Here is a 16,947-nt window from a genome sequence, read left to right on the forward strand (position 1 = left end):
TTTGACTGGCATGGTACTTTGTACCTTCACCTTCACCTCTGGAGATTTTTCTTCTCCCTTAAGGCAGAAATGACCATTTTTTTTATCTCCCTTAGTGCATGATCTCACACTTGGTAGATATGAAGTTGAATTGACTTAACTAGTAAGTGAATAAAGATGAGGCAAACCAGTTTCATTATCCAAATGACAGGATTCTGGGTACTGGTTGATGAATTGAGCTGTGATTGGGTGAAATACTACTTAGGTGTGATTAAAGAAGCTATCTGGCATGATGAGAGATGGGTTCCCAGCTATTCCCATCTTCCATCTCCCCCATCAGCTGCTGTTAACTCTCCTTACCTGGAGGACCAGGGAGACCGTTTTCTCCAGCAATGCCAATGCCAGTGTCTCCTTTTTCACCTTTGTTACCGGGCAAACCTGATTCAAGGGAAAGGAAGTATGAAGGCACACCTAGGCAGGAGAGTGTTACACCAGGCTGGTTGTGCTGGAGCAGCTCTGTGCACACATACAACACACACACACACACACACACACACATACACACACAGACACTATTCCTCCAACCTCCCCACTTTGCTCTCCATCACACATACTCATATGCACTCACACATTTGTTCAGACAGTCATGGACAGGAATAAAGAATCCACCCAAGGGGGCTCCTCTGTAGCAACACTGCAGTCAGTTAACTTCAGGATAGAGATGGCTAAGGAGATCTGGCAAATAGCAGGAAGGGAAAGTGTGACCAAATAAAATCTGCAAGATGCTAACAACTTCAGCCAAGGAATCGGGGCCTGGTCTTGAGTAGATCAGGTAACCTATTCAGTGTTCCCGGCAAAACTACCTCTCATTCCTGGCAAGCCCTGCCGGCCTTCTCGACCGATCTGTCCTGGAAGACCAGGTGAGCCCGGAGCGCCTGGACGGCCTGGAGAGCCATCCTTTCCTGGGGGCCCTGGCCTGCCTGGGGAGGCAGCCATCTCCACAGGGAACTGCATTCTGGATGTGTAATAAGCCATTCTCTCTGCAATAAGAGGCAAAGATTTGTCAGTGGCAGTTACCACCCAAGCTGCCCCAAGGAAGCCCTTTGTTGTCTTTGGTGGTGAACCCTGCAGAGACTGCTGAGAAGCAGTGATCAATGCAAACTTCTTTAAAGGGGAGTAGGAGAAGGAAGAAAATGTGGGAGTTGGTTCAGCATTATGCAATTTCCTCTTCTATAGTACAAGATGCTTGTGAAGGTCCCTCCCAGTTGTAACATTCTATGTTCCAAAGTCCCTTCTGCTCTGTAGGTCAATCTAGAGCTCTTCTGGAGCATACTTTAGCCTCATTCTCCAGGAAACAGAGAAAGAGAAGTAAGATTAGCATAAAGGATTTTCATTTCAGTGCTAAGGACACAAGGGAGATTGTCCCTTAACTTTAGGAGAGGTGTTCTTGGGAGGTTGTGAGGCTTTGCCTGCCTTTCCTGGTAAGGGTCAGAATAGGAGAAGAGAAGTGTGTGTGTGTGGGGGGGCTTTTATCCACATTGGTTGTCCTGCTTACAAATCCTTACGTGTCTTATGTTTTTTTAAATTTATTTATTTAAAGCAATGGGTTAAGTGACTTGCCCAAGGTCACACAGCTAGGCAATCATTAAGTGTCTGAGGTCAGATTTGAACTCAGGTTCTCCTGACTCCAGGGCCAGTGTGCTCTATCCACTGTGCCACCTAGCTGCCCCATGTCTTATGTTTTCAAGAAGCTTTTACGTGAAGAAGCCTATCTCAGGGGAGGCAGTGGGGTAGAGTGGAAGTTGGGCCAGGCCCAGAATCAGCAAAACCTGGCTTCCAGGTCCTGTTTGAGGCTTCCTGTCTGGGTGACCCTGAACAGCTCTCTAGAACTTTCTGAGTCTCTTTGCTCAATGGAAAAATGGAGATAAACCTTAAGACTACATTTCTTATGGAACAAGGAGGAGGAAAGCCCTTTGTAGACCCTTGGATACTGCAGAACTGGAGTTATTCACAATAGAGGAAAGGGTTCATCATTGGTGGTTAGATGGCTGTGAGACATAGAGCATACTCATCCCTGAAAACCTGGAAATGAGTATCAATCACACAAAAGGCAATAGGGAAGAAGAGAGGTGTGTGGTGGGTGTGCCATAGAATAGGGAGCTGTGAGGGAGAATGGGGTAGGGGCATAGTGTGATGAGGCAAGAGCTGGACTGAGCAAAGAAGTTGGTCTGGATGAACAGGCATGGGCTGGCCGTGATCTGCATCCCAATCAGTGACATCACACATTCCAAGGAGGAACTGAGCAAAGCCTTCAAACCATGTTACCTACTCAACAGCAACTGCTGCTTGGGGCCACCCTAGGGTGAGCTGGGGAAAGGTCAAAGACAGAAGCAACCCTACTCTCCCATCTCCACCCAGCATATAAATGACTACTTACCGTCAAACATTTTGATGATCTCTTGTCTGATGAATCTCTTGATTTCATCATAATTCACTGTGTCTGCCTATGAGAGACAGAGAGAGAGACGGGGAGAGAGCTCACTTCAGGTCTCTTTCTAAATGCATGTTTTTCATCTGAGTAGCTACTTTTATGGCTTCAAGAGAAGTGCAACATTTCTTTGGGGTCCCTGCTTCTTTGCCTTGCTGGGAGCTTCTGAATCTCTCAAGGTACTTCCATGTTATATAGCCCACATCTCTCTGAGTGACCCCATTCTCCACGTCAGCCCTCCTTCCTTCTCACCATTGTTCCAGGCAGTCCAGGCATCCCTGGGGACCCAGCAGGTCCTGGAGATCCGGGGTGGCCTCTCTCACCAGCAGGTCCTGGTGGTCCAATAGGGCCCATGGAGCCACTCTTGCCAGGTCCTCCCGGCATGCCAGCTCTCCCCTTCTCTCCAGGCTGGCCCTTCTGGCCTTCAGATCCAGGGTCACCCTACAGAGGAGAGGAATTTGTTTAACATCATTAAAGTTGAAAATTCTGGTTCCCCTTCCAAGTCCAGGTCTGTTTGATCCTCTAAGTGACACTCAGTTGAGCAGGGCCCAGCCTTTGCTTGTTCTCGAGTCTTTCTCTCTCTTGCTTATTGATCTTCCTCTAGCCAGTAATGTCCTGGTAGTAATGCTCACCTGTTTGCCCGGTGTCTTATAACCAGAGATTCTGGCACCCCTGTCCTCATCCAAATATGTTGCCCAGTCATTGGGTACCTAGGGCTTGCCCCTCCCTCCCAACAGAGGCCAGAAGGGGCTTGGTCTCAAGAACTTGGGTCTTCTTACCTTTGGGCCAACAAGGCCATAAGGTCCTGGCTTTCCAGGTGGTCCCTGGAAGAAAGCAAAAGCTAGAGATCATTATCAAAGAAGACAAAACAGACCATCATGGGGAAAGACATTGCAGCAATGCAGTGAGGACTCTAGACAGCCCATGTTGAAGGTCATTGCTGGCTATATTCTGGGTCTGTGGAGAAGGGAGAGGACCTTCTCAACTCAGGACTCTGAAGGCTGAGATAAAGAAAGTTGAGTCTGGATCCAAGAAATGGACTAAAAGAAGGAGCTATGGTTTGAGTATACTGGCAAGTAATATGTAGCATAGAAGAGGGAAACAGCAAAAGATGGGAGGAAGAGAGGGGTTGAGCAAGCAGCATGCACATTGGCCAAGGGAAGCCAGGAGGAATCATCATTCTACAGTACCTCTTTCCCAGCTGCTCCATCAGTTCCAGGCTCACCCTGAGCATGACAAGAGTAAACAAACAGGAGTCAGGAGCCACAATCTGTCTGGCTCTGCCGCAGCCCCCTCCTTACCCTCTCACCTGCCCACAAGCCTGAGGAAGATCTGGGGGCCCTGCAGCTTCCTAACCCTGGGGCCTAGGCCCTATCCAAAATTCTCTAGCTTTTGGTCTGCCCACTGTGTCTCAAGTCAAAACCACAAGTTCTGCTGAGGAGGATCTGAGGCCCACTACTGTACTGAATGAGCATCCAACTTTGACTCTTCTCTACTCAATTTGTTATCAATGATTGAGGATAAATCATACTTTTCATAATATTAGTATAAATCTGTCATTTTTTCTGAGAGAGAGAGAGAATATGGTACAGTGGCCTCTGAGTCAGGGTGACCTGGGTCCAAATCCCATCTCTGACACTTTACTTCTTGGCTGAACATGGGAAGGTCATTTCACTTCTTGTCATCCAAATCAATTCACTAAGGCCAAAAATGAATTGTAGAAGTTTTTGCAGGGATAGGAGTTTCCTCCTTAAGAGTTCAATGAAGGGGGTGGCTAGGGGCACAGTGGATAGAGCACTGGCCCTGGAGTCAGGAGGACCTGAGTTCAAATCTGGCTTCAGACACTCAATAATGACCTTGGGCAAGCCACTTAACTCCCGCATTTGCCTTGCAAAAAAAAAAAAGAGTTCAGTGAAATCTTGGGCTGGACAAATAACTACCTATTCCTTAGGAATAGGGATGGTGACTGGATCTAGGATTTCATTGGTACAGGGTACTACTTCCTGGATGAGGATGAGGAATGTCCATTGCCAATGCAAACTGACACCTTCTATGAAATAAAGAAGCTTAAGAGAGTTGCCTAGCTTATTAAGGGGGTAAGCGACTTGCCCAGGGTCTCACAGTCAGTTTGTATCAGGGATGGGTAACTTGGGTAACTTTCCTTCCTACCTGCTTTACATCTGCTCTGGTCATCTCTCTAGGGATTACTTTACCATGTATGATTAATAGGATCACAGCAACATGTATGTAAGAGTCGGGGTGGGGGTGTCTTAGAAATGATCAGATTCAACCTCCTCATTTGGGGGGGTTCTTAATTTTATTCTTTCAAAGCATGGCTCTAAATAACTTTTTTAACATTTTTAATTTTTATTTTTGTTGCCATTTTTGCATCCCCTTCATTTCTGACTATATACCTCTACTCTTCCCAGTGAGTTATCTTTTGTAACAAAGAATAAAGAGCTAAACTAATCAAATATAGGAACTGAATATGATAGTAAACATTTAATTTTCATGAATGAGGAAACTGAGGCCCAGAGAGGTCTAAAGAATCCTAGGATAATCGAATTCAAGCTGGAAGAGATCCTAGGGGTCATCTGCTCCACCCCCTCCAATTTTTTACAGATGAAGCCCACCCAAGTAGACACGGAGCTAATATGTTAATATTCAAACTCAGGTTCCATGAAACTGCCTCCTTGATACTGAATTGCATCTATCAATCATTTCTTCACAATAAGCCCTTGTACTAGATGATATATGAAAAGCTGAGGCTTAGAAAGGAAAGGCGCCCTACCTATAATTGTACAGCTCTTTAGTACCCAGATCTCCTGACTCTCAAGCCCATATTCTTGCCAGGATAACACACTGACTTCACATCCAAGGTGACAACTTATTTTGTGTCTGATGTAAAGCTGGGAGGGATAGCTAAAGTGGTTTATCTATAACATCAGCCCCCAACTTGACATAGATGATTCCCTATGGCCACAGAGCTCAAATGTAAATATCTCCATTTGAGAATTCAAGGCCTTCACAACTTACCCCTTTCCTATCTATTCAACCTTTTCCCATTTTACTCCCCCTCTGCTCCTTCTCTGATCCAGCCTTATTGGGCCCCGCCACATTCCTTGTATATGCTCTTCTCCCCCAAATCTGACTCCCTCTCCTCCCTCTGCCACCCATGCTCTCTAACTTCACTACTCTTTGTAGAAGGGCCTTCCTGGCCCCTCCTCAATGCCAAAGCCTACCCCCTTCAGAGATCTCCAATTGTACATAGATTGTGGACATCCTTACCTGTCTACAACTCTTGCCAGAGAGGATATAAACTCCTTGATAGCAGAGACTGTGTACCTTTTGTTTTTGTATTCTCAACACTTAGTCCAATGATCATGTTTATCGATCACCCCCAAACAAGGGAGAATAAAGTCTTCTGCCCCGGTTAGATCTCAGCTGAATAGTTGTGTTTGGTTCTAGATGCCCCTTTTTTAGAAAGGGCAATGACAAATATGTTCAGAGGAGGATGATGGGGTGGCAAAGGGATTAGCAACCATACCATATAAAGATCATTCAGTGGGATTGGGGACATGAGTCCAGGGAAGACTTCAGAAAGCTGATTGGCTTGCAAATACCTGAAGAGTTTTATCTGAAAGTTATTTGTTTTGACTTCAGAAAACTAAAATAGGAGCAGGGGAGAAAGGCTTTAGGGAGACAGATTTCAGCTTATTATGAGAAAATCCTAAGCATTATAGCTTTTCATAAACGGAACCTTAGAAGATAGGATGAATTTAAATAAAGTTTGTATGATCAACTGTTTATAGAGAGGACTACTGCTCAGTTTGTGAGAAAGATTCATTTGTCAAGACAGGATCTCTCCATGGTTTTTGGGGGCCTAGTCCACGCCCAAGGCCTTCTTCCTGTCAGCTCCTCATATCTATTTCTGTGGTCCTAGTGGGATATGGGATTTCATGACATGTTTGATCCATCCACTCACTGAATATGTTGGCTGTTGGGTCTGCTGGGGATTGAGAGGGGGCAGTGGTCCTCTGCCTTGCCCAGACCCTGTCCCTATGGGAAGGTCCACCCTCACTAGACATGGCAAACTCCCATTTTGGAGACTGGAACAGTCTCCCTTTCTCACCTCAACTTCCTGGCTTCCTTCAAGACTCAGCTCAAACCCACCCTTTTGAATGTATCCTTTCCTTGTCCCTCTACCCCTCTTCCCCAATTGTGAGAACTTTCCTTCTGAATTTACCTCCTATTTCCTAGGTATAAATCTGGTCTGTACAGTCATTTATGTATCTCCATTAGCTGTGACTGCCAGAGCAGGAACTAGGGTTTTCTGCCTTTCTCTATTCCCACCACTTAGCACAGTGCCAAACAGTAGACATTTCATTAATGTTTGTTGACAGAATGACTGATGGTTTGGTGGCTCCTGGAAAGGTGAGTTCATTCACATACTTGCCAGGTTGCTTTCTGGAGCATCCGGCACAAGCCCCTACTCAGACAGTAGAGGTTCTTTGAAGCTTCCTAATTCCAAAGATTCATAGAACCTCTACTGTCTGTCAAACATTGACTGAAGGAACCTAGTGATCTTAAGACCAGTAAAAAATTATTATTATATAGCCCAGGGAGCTGTGGCAACACTGCCATGTTGTAGTGTTGGGTCATGGTTTACTGTGTCCTGAAAGGTTTTCCACAGTTGCAAGTGGCTGAACACATCGAGTGAATGTTCTCTCCCTTGGCCCAGAGTTGTCTAGGAACAAAGGAAAATGCCTTCCCAGTGACAAACCTGGTCAGCCCAGGAACTGGTGCCCACTAGACCTGAGAAAGCTCAGGGAGGATCATGTCCCACCAGTAGCTCCTGTTTCTTCCAGGTTTTACAGTTTATCAAAGCCTTTCCTCACAACAACCCTAGAAGGCAGGGAGCACAAAACTTGGAAACTGAGGCTCAGAGAAATGACTTGTATGCTCTCACATGGCTAGGATATGGTATCTCTGAACCATGTGGGGCCTGAACCCAGGCAGAGTTGCTTTAATGCCCCCCCCCCATTCTGCATCTAAATATGATGTTTAAAGATGTAACCAATGATCAGGTATGGGTCCTATCTGCCCACAAGACCTCAAGATCCCTGACAGAAAGAGTCCTATCTACCCTTGTTTTTAATAATGGATGTTGGCAGGACTTTGTGCAAAACATTCTGGTTCTTGCCTGAGATATGGATGGGACCCTCACTCTAAGCAGTCACGTGGCCCTTCCTCAGCCAGGTACTTACCGGGGGTCCAGGGTGCCCAGGTGAGCCAGGTTCACCTGGAAGACCTGCAAGACCCCTTTCTCCTGGGGATCCTCTATCTCCTTTTAATCCCTAGATAATAGAAGGGGGAGAGGCAGAAGAGAGACAAGGAAAAGAAAAGAGAACAAGTCACACCAATAGTTTAAGCTGGTGCAAGACCCATTTCCATTCCTCCCACTTGATCACTACTCTCTACAGGGAGATTGTGCAGGGCTTTACATTCATCATCTTTATTTTCTCTCAGGGGTGAGTGCGAGATTGTGTGTGTGTGTGTGTGTGTGTGTGTGTGTGTGTGTGTGTGTGTGTGTCTGTATGTCTGTGTGAGATTGAGTATGTATCTGTTGGGGAGGAGAGGTATAGCAGAAGCTGACACCAGATGGTGTGGAATGGAGACAAAGGGTCTCTTCTTTCTTCCATTCATAACTGAACTAGGCAAGGCTACTGGGAAGAAAAATGAACAAGAGTAATTGGTACTTACGATTCCAACGATCCCAGCAGGCCCAGGCTGGCCAGGAGATCCAGGGGGACCCTAGTACATAAAAGAGAAGGAATGAAGCAGGAAGGAAGGCTCCCAGGAATGGAGAAGAGGGCACTGACAGCAATGAAAATGATAGCTTTAAAAAAAAATCTTCCTCCCCACTCCTTATGGTCTGGGACTTCATCCTCATGGTCTTCTGGGGAAGCATGTTGATTCAGAATGAACCTTGGGTGCTCTCCTAGGTCATCCTGAAAAATCACTTTTCACAGGCCTTTCCATACCATCCCACAGAAACCTGGACCCTCTCCTCCAGTCCAGAATGATTTCCCACTGGAAGTGCTTTCAGACCCATGGTCTCTCCCTCTGATTAACTGGTTCCTCCCAGAAGCTCCAATTTTAGGTGTGTCCCAGGCTAACTAACCTTGCCTTCACCCCCCTTCCAGCTGTGCTGCTGTGGATTCATGTCCACAGGATGTTCACCTTCTAGCCCCCACCTCTTTCCGGCTCCCTTTTATGTGTTGTCTGTCTCTATCAATGTCAGCTCCTTAAAAGACAAGGACTGTCTGTCTTTCTGTGTGTTATCTGTATTCTCAGCACTTAGCACAGGGTCTGACACAATAAAAGCTTTCTGACTTGACTCGACTCAACAAGAAGTCTGTCATGATTGGTCAAGGGACTTGTTCATGCGAGTTTGAATTATGAGGTCCAAGAGAGAAAGACAAGCCCATGAGAAGGAGTCTTAGGGAGTAAGAGAGGCCTTTCCCTCAGGCTCAGTCTCCTGCTCTTCTTCCCACTCCGTGGCTGGAGGATTCAGACTTTTTGGAATTTTTATTGGTGTGCAACTGCATATATTTGTTTCAGCTCTCATACTCAATTGTGAGCTTCCGGAGAACAGGAACTGAATGTTATTCATCTGATTCCCCACCCATTCCTCACACAGAAAAATAGCAGAAAAATGGCTTTGAATTGAACTTAGAGCACTGACTTCATCAACACTAACACAAATTTCCTGAGTGTCAATCTTGTGGGTACCACTAGAGAAGAGCCCCTTCCTTTCTTTACCATGGAGCTTAGAGGATATGGAGGCACTGCCTCAGCTCAAATTCCCCCCTGCTCACTCCCAGAATCATGATTTATCTAGCTCTGGGGAGGACAAGGATGGAGAGATGAAGCTCTTTTAATGACCACTGACTGCCTTGGAATCATCAGACCTGGTGACTCTGGCAAAACCATCCATTTTGCCATCATTTTACTCTGTGTCTCTAGGGCACTGACTCAACTCCTTGAAGCTAGCTAGAGGCACAGCCAAATTTCAACTTACCGAATGGCCAGGTGGGCCAGGTCTTCCCTGGGGTCCCATGGGGCCAGGCTCACCCTATAAGGCATGGGAAAGGGAAGAAATAGAAAGTTCACTATTTCTTCTACCAGACTCTGCAGCAGGGTGGTGTGCATAGATCAGGCAAATTTTGAGTACAATTTCTAGGGGTAAGACTTCCTGAAACCAGTGATAGACTAGGTGATATCACAAAAGAGGAGAGAGAAGGAAAGGTGGAATAGTTTTTTCAAGCAGGTTGGAAATCTCCATGCCACTAGATAAGCATATGTGGCCATCTCATAGCAGGCTACTGTCTTCCCCCTTGGAAAAGGATAATGGTGATAAGAGTAATGCCCTTGACTTGGGTACTCTTCTAATGATCCCAAGGAGTCTCTTCCCACCTCACCCCTATCCCAATGAGAGGGGGAAGGAGTCCAGGGTATTCTGAATTCCACAGATCATGAGCAATTTCTCAGGGGAGATTGTCAAATCATAGGATTTTTAGAACAAAAAGTGATCAAATCTCATTTTATAAATGAGAATCTTAGGCCCAGAGAAAGAAAAGGATCCAAGATCTGAGAAGAACTCATATCTTTAGACTCTTCGAATGCAATATTCTTCCCATTGTCTTCTACTAATATATACAAGGGGAGCAGAAAGTAAGAGTCTTGACCCCAATGCTTATGGTTGAAAGACAGCAGCACTGAGCCTCAGCCAGTAGCAGAGACCCGAGGCTGCTGGAAGTCTGGAAGCAAAGGTCTCTAGGTCTGGGGAATTGCCACCTTGGAGGGTTAAATATACCCAGTGTCTTCTAAGAATGACAGTGTTCAACAGGTCACTATAAAGGAGTTAGGTCTTACCTCAGCTCCCGGGCGTCCACTGCTGCCAGGAGGACCTGGTTTACCACAGTCACCCTGCAAGAGAAGACAGCAGCTGAGGCCTCAGGAGCCTCATGTCACTGGCAATGGTCAGTGCCCACCAGAGGTTGATGACCACCTGCTTTGCTCCAGACAGTGACTCAGGACAGTGAGGGAAGCAGCTGGGAGCAGGTCAAGCCTTAAAACTGCATTTTGTGGGGAGAAAGGGGATAAAAAGGTCTTCTAGAATGTCCACAGTGTGACAATGTTCATCCTTGAGTTGGCTAGCACTCCAACTTCCCAGTGTCAAGTCACCATCTCTGGATAGTGCTGAGTTTCTAAGGAGAGCAAAAACAAACTCTACCCTACCTTGGGCCCAGGGAGACCTGGATGTCCTGTTTTTCCTTTGAAACCCTGGGAAGAAAGAGAGAAATATTTTCAAATACGATGAAGAACTTGTATTAGTTTTTTCATGAAAAACAAACTCCAGAATCATATCTAGTGATTCTGAATGCAACAAGTACATGGCAAGGGAAAAGCCCGAGCTCTAAGAATGGGCAGAGGTCTTCAACCCTATCCTTGAGCCTCCTTCTGCAGGGACTGGCTCATTTTCTCTAAGCAGTCTGGTTTTATCTTGCAGTTCAGCTTACCGGGATTCCCATTAGTCCTGGGGGTCCAGGAGGGCCAGGGTCCCCCTAAGGAAAGAGAATAAGAGCATCAGGATAAAGGTCTGGACCAGTTATCCCCCACCCCTCATACTCCTGGATAAAGAGAACATGGACTGTTGGATGAGAGATTCATGGAGAGTGGCCTGAGCTTAGGATTCAAAGGTCTGGCTTTGCCACCTCTCACTCTGGCCAAATCTCTTCTCCTGGCAGGACCCCAGTTTCCCCATCTATAAAGAAGGCAGCTGGACTGGATGAAAGTTGAGGTCCCTCACAGTTTAATCATTAAGGATTCCATTCTACTTTCCACTTTTCTGATGGAAGCCCAGTAAAATGAGACCCAAGGAGATGGGGTTTGTTCCAGGTCTTTGAAGCCCACAGCCGGATCTCATCTAGTCTCATTGCCTTGTTTCTTTCATAGCTTCAGCAGTCATCCGTTCTGCTTCTTGTCCAGGTTTCTATGAGGACCAACAAACCTCAGAGGAATAGAACCTTCCAGGTGCCTAAGAACATCCAGCTCTCTCACCAGAAAGAAGAAGATCAGGAAAGAGACAAGAGCTCTGAAACCTCCCACTTGTCAAATGCAAGGGATTCTCAACTCGACTAAACCCCAAGACATCAGGGGTTCTAAAGGGCTTTCTTTGTGGGAATTGGAATGAGGGAGGAAGTCTGACCACAAAACCTTGATCCTATCATCTTACCCTCAAACCAGGCTTCCCATCCTTCCCATCTAGCCCCTCAAGTCCAGCAGGACCCTGAAAAGGAGAGAGAATTAGTTAAGTGTTTTACTGTCCATGATGGACAGTGACTGAATTAGGGCCACTTGGCCCTTCCACTCCCCTCCCTCAAATATCCTGAAGCAAGTAAGACCCTTACCTGTATGCCAGGGGGTCCGGGAGGTCCTGGGGGGCCCGGCATGCCAGATGGTCCTCGAAGTCCTTCACTTCCCTGCAAACCCACCCCAGAGTCAACAGAGACTACTTACCCTTGGGAATGGGGGTGGGAAGGGGCTGTGTGTGTGTGTATGGTCTGTGACTACTGGACACCAGGGTTCTTCTAGATCTAGATAATGGGTAATAACCACTCACATTTCTATAGCATTTTTAACAGTCTTTTTTTCCAACACAACCCTATGAGGAAAGTATTGTGAATATTATCCCCATTTTACAGATGAGGAAACAAAGATTTACCCAAGTTCTCACAGCTAGTGACATAAAGTAGCTGGGACTCCAGCTTGGGCTTTCTGATTGAAGATCCAATTCTCAATACTCCACTTCTCCTTTTGAGCTTTCACTATGACTTACACCTCTACCCCTATCACCTGCCACCCTCTAGGATGTCCTTCCTCACCATGCAGCCAAATAGAGCATGTGCAAACAACTCCCAAGATCATCTATGACCCTGGACAAGTCACTTTCCTTCTCTGAATCTCAATTCATCATCTGTAAAGTTAGGGGTATGGATTAATGGTAATATTCTTCAAAAGTTTGAGGGAGCAATGATGAGAACTGCTATTCTGAACTTGATTCTGACCAATTGTGCAGAACTAACTGGTTGTTGAAGTAGGAAATAATATGAATTGGTTGGGATGGGAATGATCATCTAGGAAATTGGTTGATAAAGGAAAACTGAGCACAGTCTTGATCCATATGCCCTAGATTTACAAAGAATAGATTTTAAAGGTTCAATGAATCATTAGCATCTGGAGGCCTAAAAAGTCAGCAGAAGTTAACCCAAGAGTCATAGAAAGTTCTCAAGAATGAAATTCTGAAGTACAAATGGAAATGATATTTATGCAAAAAGAATTTAACTAACTCAGATATTTAAAGAGAATAGAAGCAAGGACATGTAACTGATAATATCAAGGATTATGGTCCTGTGAACTAGTATCCAAAACATGAAAGTGTGGAATGAGTTAAGTTAGTGATGAATCCTAAGGAAAGCTATGTTGGGGGAATGAGCAACATCCAAAGAGGATGGGATCGTTTTAGGGATGAATGAGACAATTATAATGGCAGAGAGAAGAACTACTCAACTCTTTTTTGCTTCCATTTTCTCTGTTGATAAAAATAATAATTGTAATGAGATTAGAACAAACATAGTTAAAAGAGAGTTGAGACCCAAGATAAAAGAGGAAACGGTAAGACAGTTGCATTAAATAAATTTGAGTCATTAGACCCAGAACAGAAAGTCTTCCATATAGTACTGAATTAGCAGATAGAATCATTTAATCATTGTTAGTAATCTCTGACAATGGGAGAGGTACCACAGGTCTGGAGAAGGGCAATTCAAACTTGATTGAAGTAATAGATTGGAGTAATAGATTTTGAAAACTATATGTTAGCTTGACTTGAATTTCTATCAAAATTCTAGAACTTATTAAAGGGTTGGTTTATGAGCAACTAGAAAGGGCATCATGGTTTCATGGAGAACAGGTTATTTTTTTTAGTTTTTTTTTTTTTGCAAGGCAAATGGGGTTAAGTGGCTTGCCCAAGGCCACACAGCTAGGTAATTATTGAATGTCTGAGGCTGGATTTGAACTCAGGTACTCCTGACTCCAGGGCCGATGCTCTATCCACTGTGCCACCTAGCTGCCCCAGAAGAGGTCATTCTTATTTCTTTTTCTTATGGGATTGATAGATGAGGATAATACTATATATATCATATGCAACATTTCAGCAAGGTATTTGACAGTCTCTTATGATAGCCTAGTGGGTAAGAAAAGAGGATGTGGACTAGTACAATTAGGTTAAATTAGAACTGGGTAAATAAATGACCACCCCCAAAAGTATCAATTAAGAAGCCAATGTCAAATGGAGAGAGGGAGGTTTCTAATGAAGCATCCTAGGGGGTCTATTCTTGTCCCTATGCTATTAAACAAAATTAACTAAGTTGAAAGAATAGATGGGGAGCTTATCAACTTGGCCAATGATATAGAGCTGGGAGAGGTAATTAAATGTACTGAATAAGAAGAGTCAAGATACAAAAAAAAATTTAAATAGGCCAGAATAACACTGAGCCAAATCTAACAAGATGAAATTTGATAAAGGTTAATGTAAAGTCTTATACTTGGATTAAAAAACAATTACCTGCAGAAGTGCAGGATGAGGGAAGGCGTGGCTAGATAACAGTTCATGTCAGAAAGATCTGGGGGTGTTAATGAACTGTCAGTGGAGTGACATGGCAGCTGGAACAACTAATGCAATCCCAGGCCATACTAAGAGAGGCTAATGCCTAGAAATGGAGAAGTAATTGTTCTGATAGCCTCTGGCATGTTAAGACCTCATCTGGAATACCATGTTTACTTTGGTGTGCCACAATCCAGAAAGAACACCAAGTCACTGAAATGAGTCCAAGGTACAAGAGGGTATTGAAGAGCATGGTGCCCAAGGATCAGCTGAAGGAGCCAATCTGAAGAGAAGTCTTGAAGATATAGCCTCTGGCTTCAAGTATTTGAGGAACACTCTTGTAGGGTGGGGATGAGGCCTCTTCTTAGGCCCAGAGAGCAGGAGTAGGAGCAATAGGTACAAGGTAGAGGTTTGGGCTCAAGTTGGGGATGACTCTCCTAACATTAAGACTGGTCTTTAAGTGGAATTGGCAGTCTTGGGACAGGAGACTTGCCTACCTCCTGGAGTAGAAATGGGAAATGGTAGAGAAGAGATTCTTTGTCAGATATAGGTTGGGTTCATTGGCCTCTGAGGTCCCTTCCAAATCTGAGGTTTTGTGACTGATTATTCTCTAAGGTCCTTCCAGATCTGCCAATCTACATTCTCGATTTTTAAGGTTCTTTCCAGCTCTGAAATTCTGTGTTCTACATTCCAAGGTCCCTTAAGTGCCTATGTTAAGGCCTGGACTTTTAGACATTGCAATGTCTACACTAACTGAGAGGGGGCAGTCCAGATTCAGAAATAGCAGGTTCACTCCCCCAAACCTTGGCCTACCCGGGGGCAGAGAGCAGCTGCTTGGATTTTTCAGAAAAACTCATCTGATTACAGTGGGGGCCCAGGGAGGCAAAGAGAGCCACTAGGCCACTCATTCCTTATTATAGAAAGGCTCTTCTCAACACGTATGAACGTGTGTCTCCTCCTCCTAGTCCAGGACCAGGTCTAAAAAGGGCAGGAGGGAAGGGAGGAGGAGAGACCTGAGAGCAGAATGTGCTGCTGCTGCAGGAGGAGGAGATGGAACAATATGGAAGAAAAAAGAAAAAACACTTTTATGCTGGGAAGGGGGAGCTGATGAGAAAGACAAGGCAGCCAGCTGCTTGGCTGCTTTTAAAAGCTTTATATGATGGGTGGGTCAGGGTTCTGTGCTGACAGGCTGAAAGGGACGATTGTGAGAAAAGAAAGAAAAGCATCCCTTCTCTGCAGTATCATATCAGGTTTAGCCAGTCTCTGTCTCTGCCTCTCCCCCTTCCTTCCCAATCTCTTCCCCCCTCCTCCTCTTCCCCTTTCTTGCTTTCTCCATCTCTCTCCCTCCCTCCCTCCCAGCCTCCCAGTCTGTCTCTCTCTCTATTCCTTCTCTCCTCCTTCCCTTTCTCCCTCCTCCTCTTCCCTCTCAGTCTGTCTTTTTCTAGCTCTCCCTCTCTCCTGTCTCTGTCCTTTTCTCCACTCCCAAACACCCGCCCAGTCCTGCCTCTTTCCCAGCTGGCTCAGGGACTAAACTTAGGAATGGAATTGTCCTGGTCACCTTCCTTCTCCATCAGCTCCATCATGCAGGACCAGGTTGCTCACCCCTTAGGTTCCTGCCTGCACTTAGCACCCTTAACACATCTTCCCAGCTCTCTCTTCTCTCCTTACCCAGGCCAAGAGTCTACTTTGACCACAGGGTTGATAGGTCAATTTTTTGTTCAAAATCATTTGGTAGTTTCCTATTGCCTCCCAAACAAAGCTTGGACTCCTTTGCCTGGCATTCAAGGTTTTTTACAATGTGCATCATCTTACCTTCTAGTTTTATCTGCTGCTCCTTTCCAGACTTTCTATTTTCTAGCTAACCTTGATCCTCGTTATTCCCCATACTGGCCTGATGTTTTTTGGTCACACTGTTCCTTCTGTCTGAAATGCCCTGTTTCTCTGTTCTCACCTGTTGGACTCCTTTTTACCCATCATATAAAGTCCAGCTGCTTCTTCCTCCAGGAAGTCCTTCCTTAATCAGGAGTTGGTAATGACCTTATGCCTTGGACCTCATCTAACCCTAAATTCACATTTTGCTCCTCTTTGAATGCACTCATGTAATCCAGCAAGTCAGAAGTCAAAGGTAACATTTTGTCAGGACACCTGGAGTTGGGAAAGGATCAGATTCTTATCCTGATTTAAAGTCCCGGTTTGCCTTCTCTCTGAAATGGGGATAATTCTTGGGCCTTCCCTATCTCACAGGAGCACTTTGCAGACCCTGAAGCTCCACATAAATGTGAGCTGTTACTGATGTGGCACGCCTCCTTACTCAACTGTAAGCTCTGGGAGGGCAGAGTCCTATCTAAACCTCCTAGCACTTACACAGGACTCTGTACACAAGAGATGTTTAAGCAAAGTAGACCAGACCAGGGGATAGATCTTGAATTTAGATCCTCACTGCCCCTCCCTCCTCTTAAGGAAAGACTTCACAGAGCAAGCTCCATTGCCTTCTGGGACCTTAAGGAAAAGCAGGGCTTAATCTAGTGCCCTTCTTCCTTCTCTACATCCCCTCTATTTTTTTTTTCATTCAGGGCTTGAAAGGTAGACCCTTTGAGAAACCAACTGAAGGCCACACAACAGCCAGTTGAGAGAAGAGACTGAGGTTCAAGCTAAAGGGACTTCTAGGGACTTGGCTTCAGTTTTCCATCCCATTCTCTTCCTTTTGCAGGAGAAGCCTTTTCACTCAGAATGTCCATCCTTCCACCACGCC

General features: G+C 45.3%; 1 protein-coding gene across 5 annotated transcripts in view; it reads right to left on the reverse strand.

The window, feature by feature from the left end:
* Positions 1–16,947, reverse strand: part of COL16A1 (collagen type XVI alpha 1 chain) — a 78,296-nt gene that overhangs the window by 2,986 nt on the left and 58,363 nt on the right. For all 5 annotated transcript variants that reach the window (XM_074217660.1, XM_074217664.1, XM_074217663.1 and 2 more), the window contains 14 exons: positions 11,944–12,015; positions 11,769–11,822; positions 11,053–11,097; positions 10,772–10,816; positions 10,406–10,459; positions 9,552–9,605; positions 8,231–8,281; positions 7,735–7,824; positions 3,658–3,693; positions 3,247–3,291; positions 2,720–2,908; positions 2,417–2,483; positions 843–1,019; positions 340–417 (listed from right to left, as the gene is read on the reverse strand). In XM_074217660.1, coding sequence (XP_074073761.1) covers positions 340–417; positions 843–1,019; positions 2,417–2,483; positions 2,720–2,908; positions 3,247–3,291; positions 3,658–3,693; positions 7,735–7,824; positions 8,231–8,281; positions 9,552–9,605; positions 10,406–10,459; positions 10,772–10,816; positions 11,053–11,097; positions 11,769–11,822; positions 11,944–12,015 — 1,057 coding nt within the window. The remainder of the gene's footprint in view (positions 1–339; positions 418–842; positions 1,020–2,416; positions 2,484–2,719; positions 2,909–3,246; positions 3,292–3,657; positions 3,694–7,734; positions 7,825–8,230; positions 8,282–9,551; positions 9,606–10,405; positions 10,460–10,771; positions 10,817–11,052; positions 11,098–11,768; positions 11,823–11,943; positions 12,016–16,947) is intronic.

This window comes from Macrotis lagotis, chromosome 1 (assembly GCF_037893015.1).
Source record: "Macrotis lagotis isolate mMagLag1 chromosome 1, bilby.v1.9.chrom.fasta, whole genome shotgun sequence".
In the NCBI taxonomy this organism is placed as follows: Eukaryota; Metazoa; Chordata; class Mammalia; order Peramelemorphia; family Peramelidae; genus Macrotis; species Macrotis lagotis.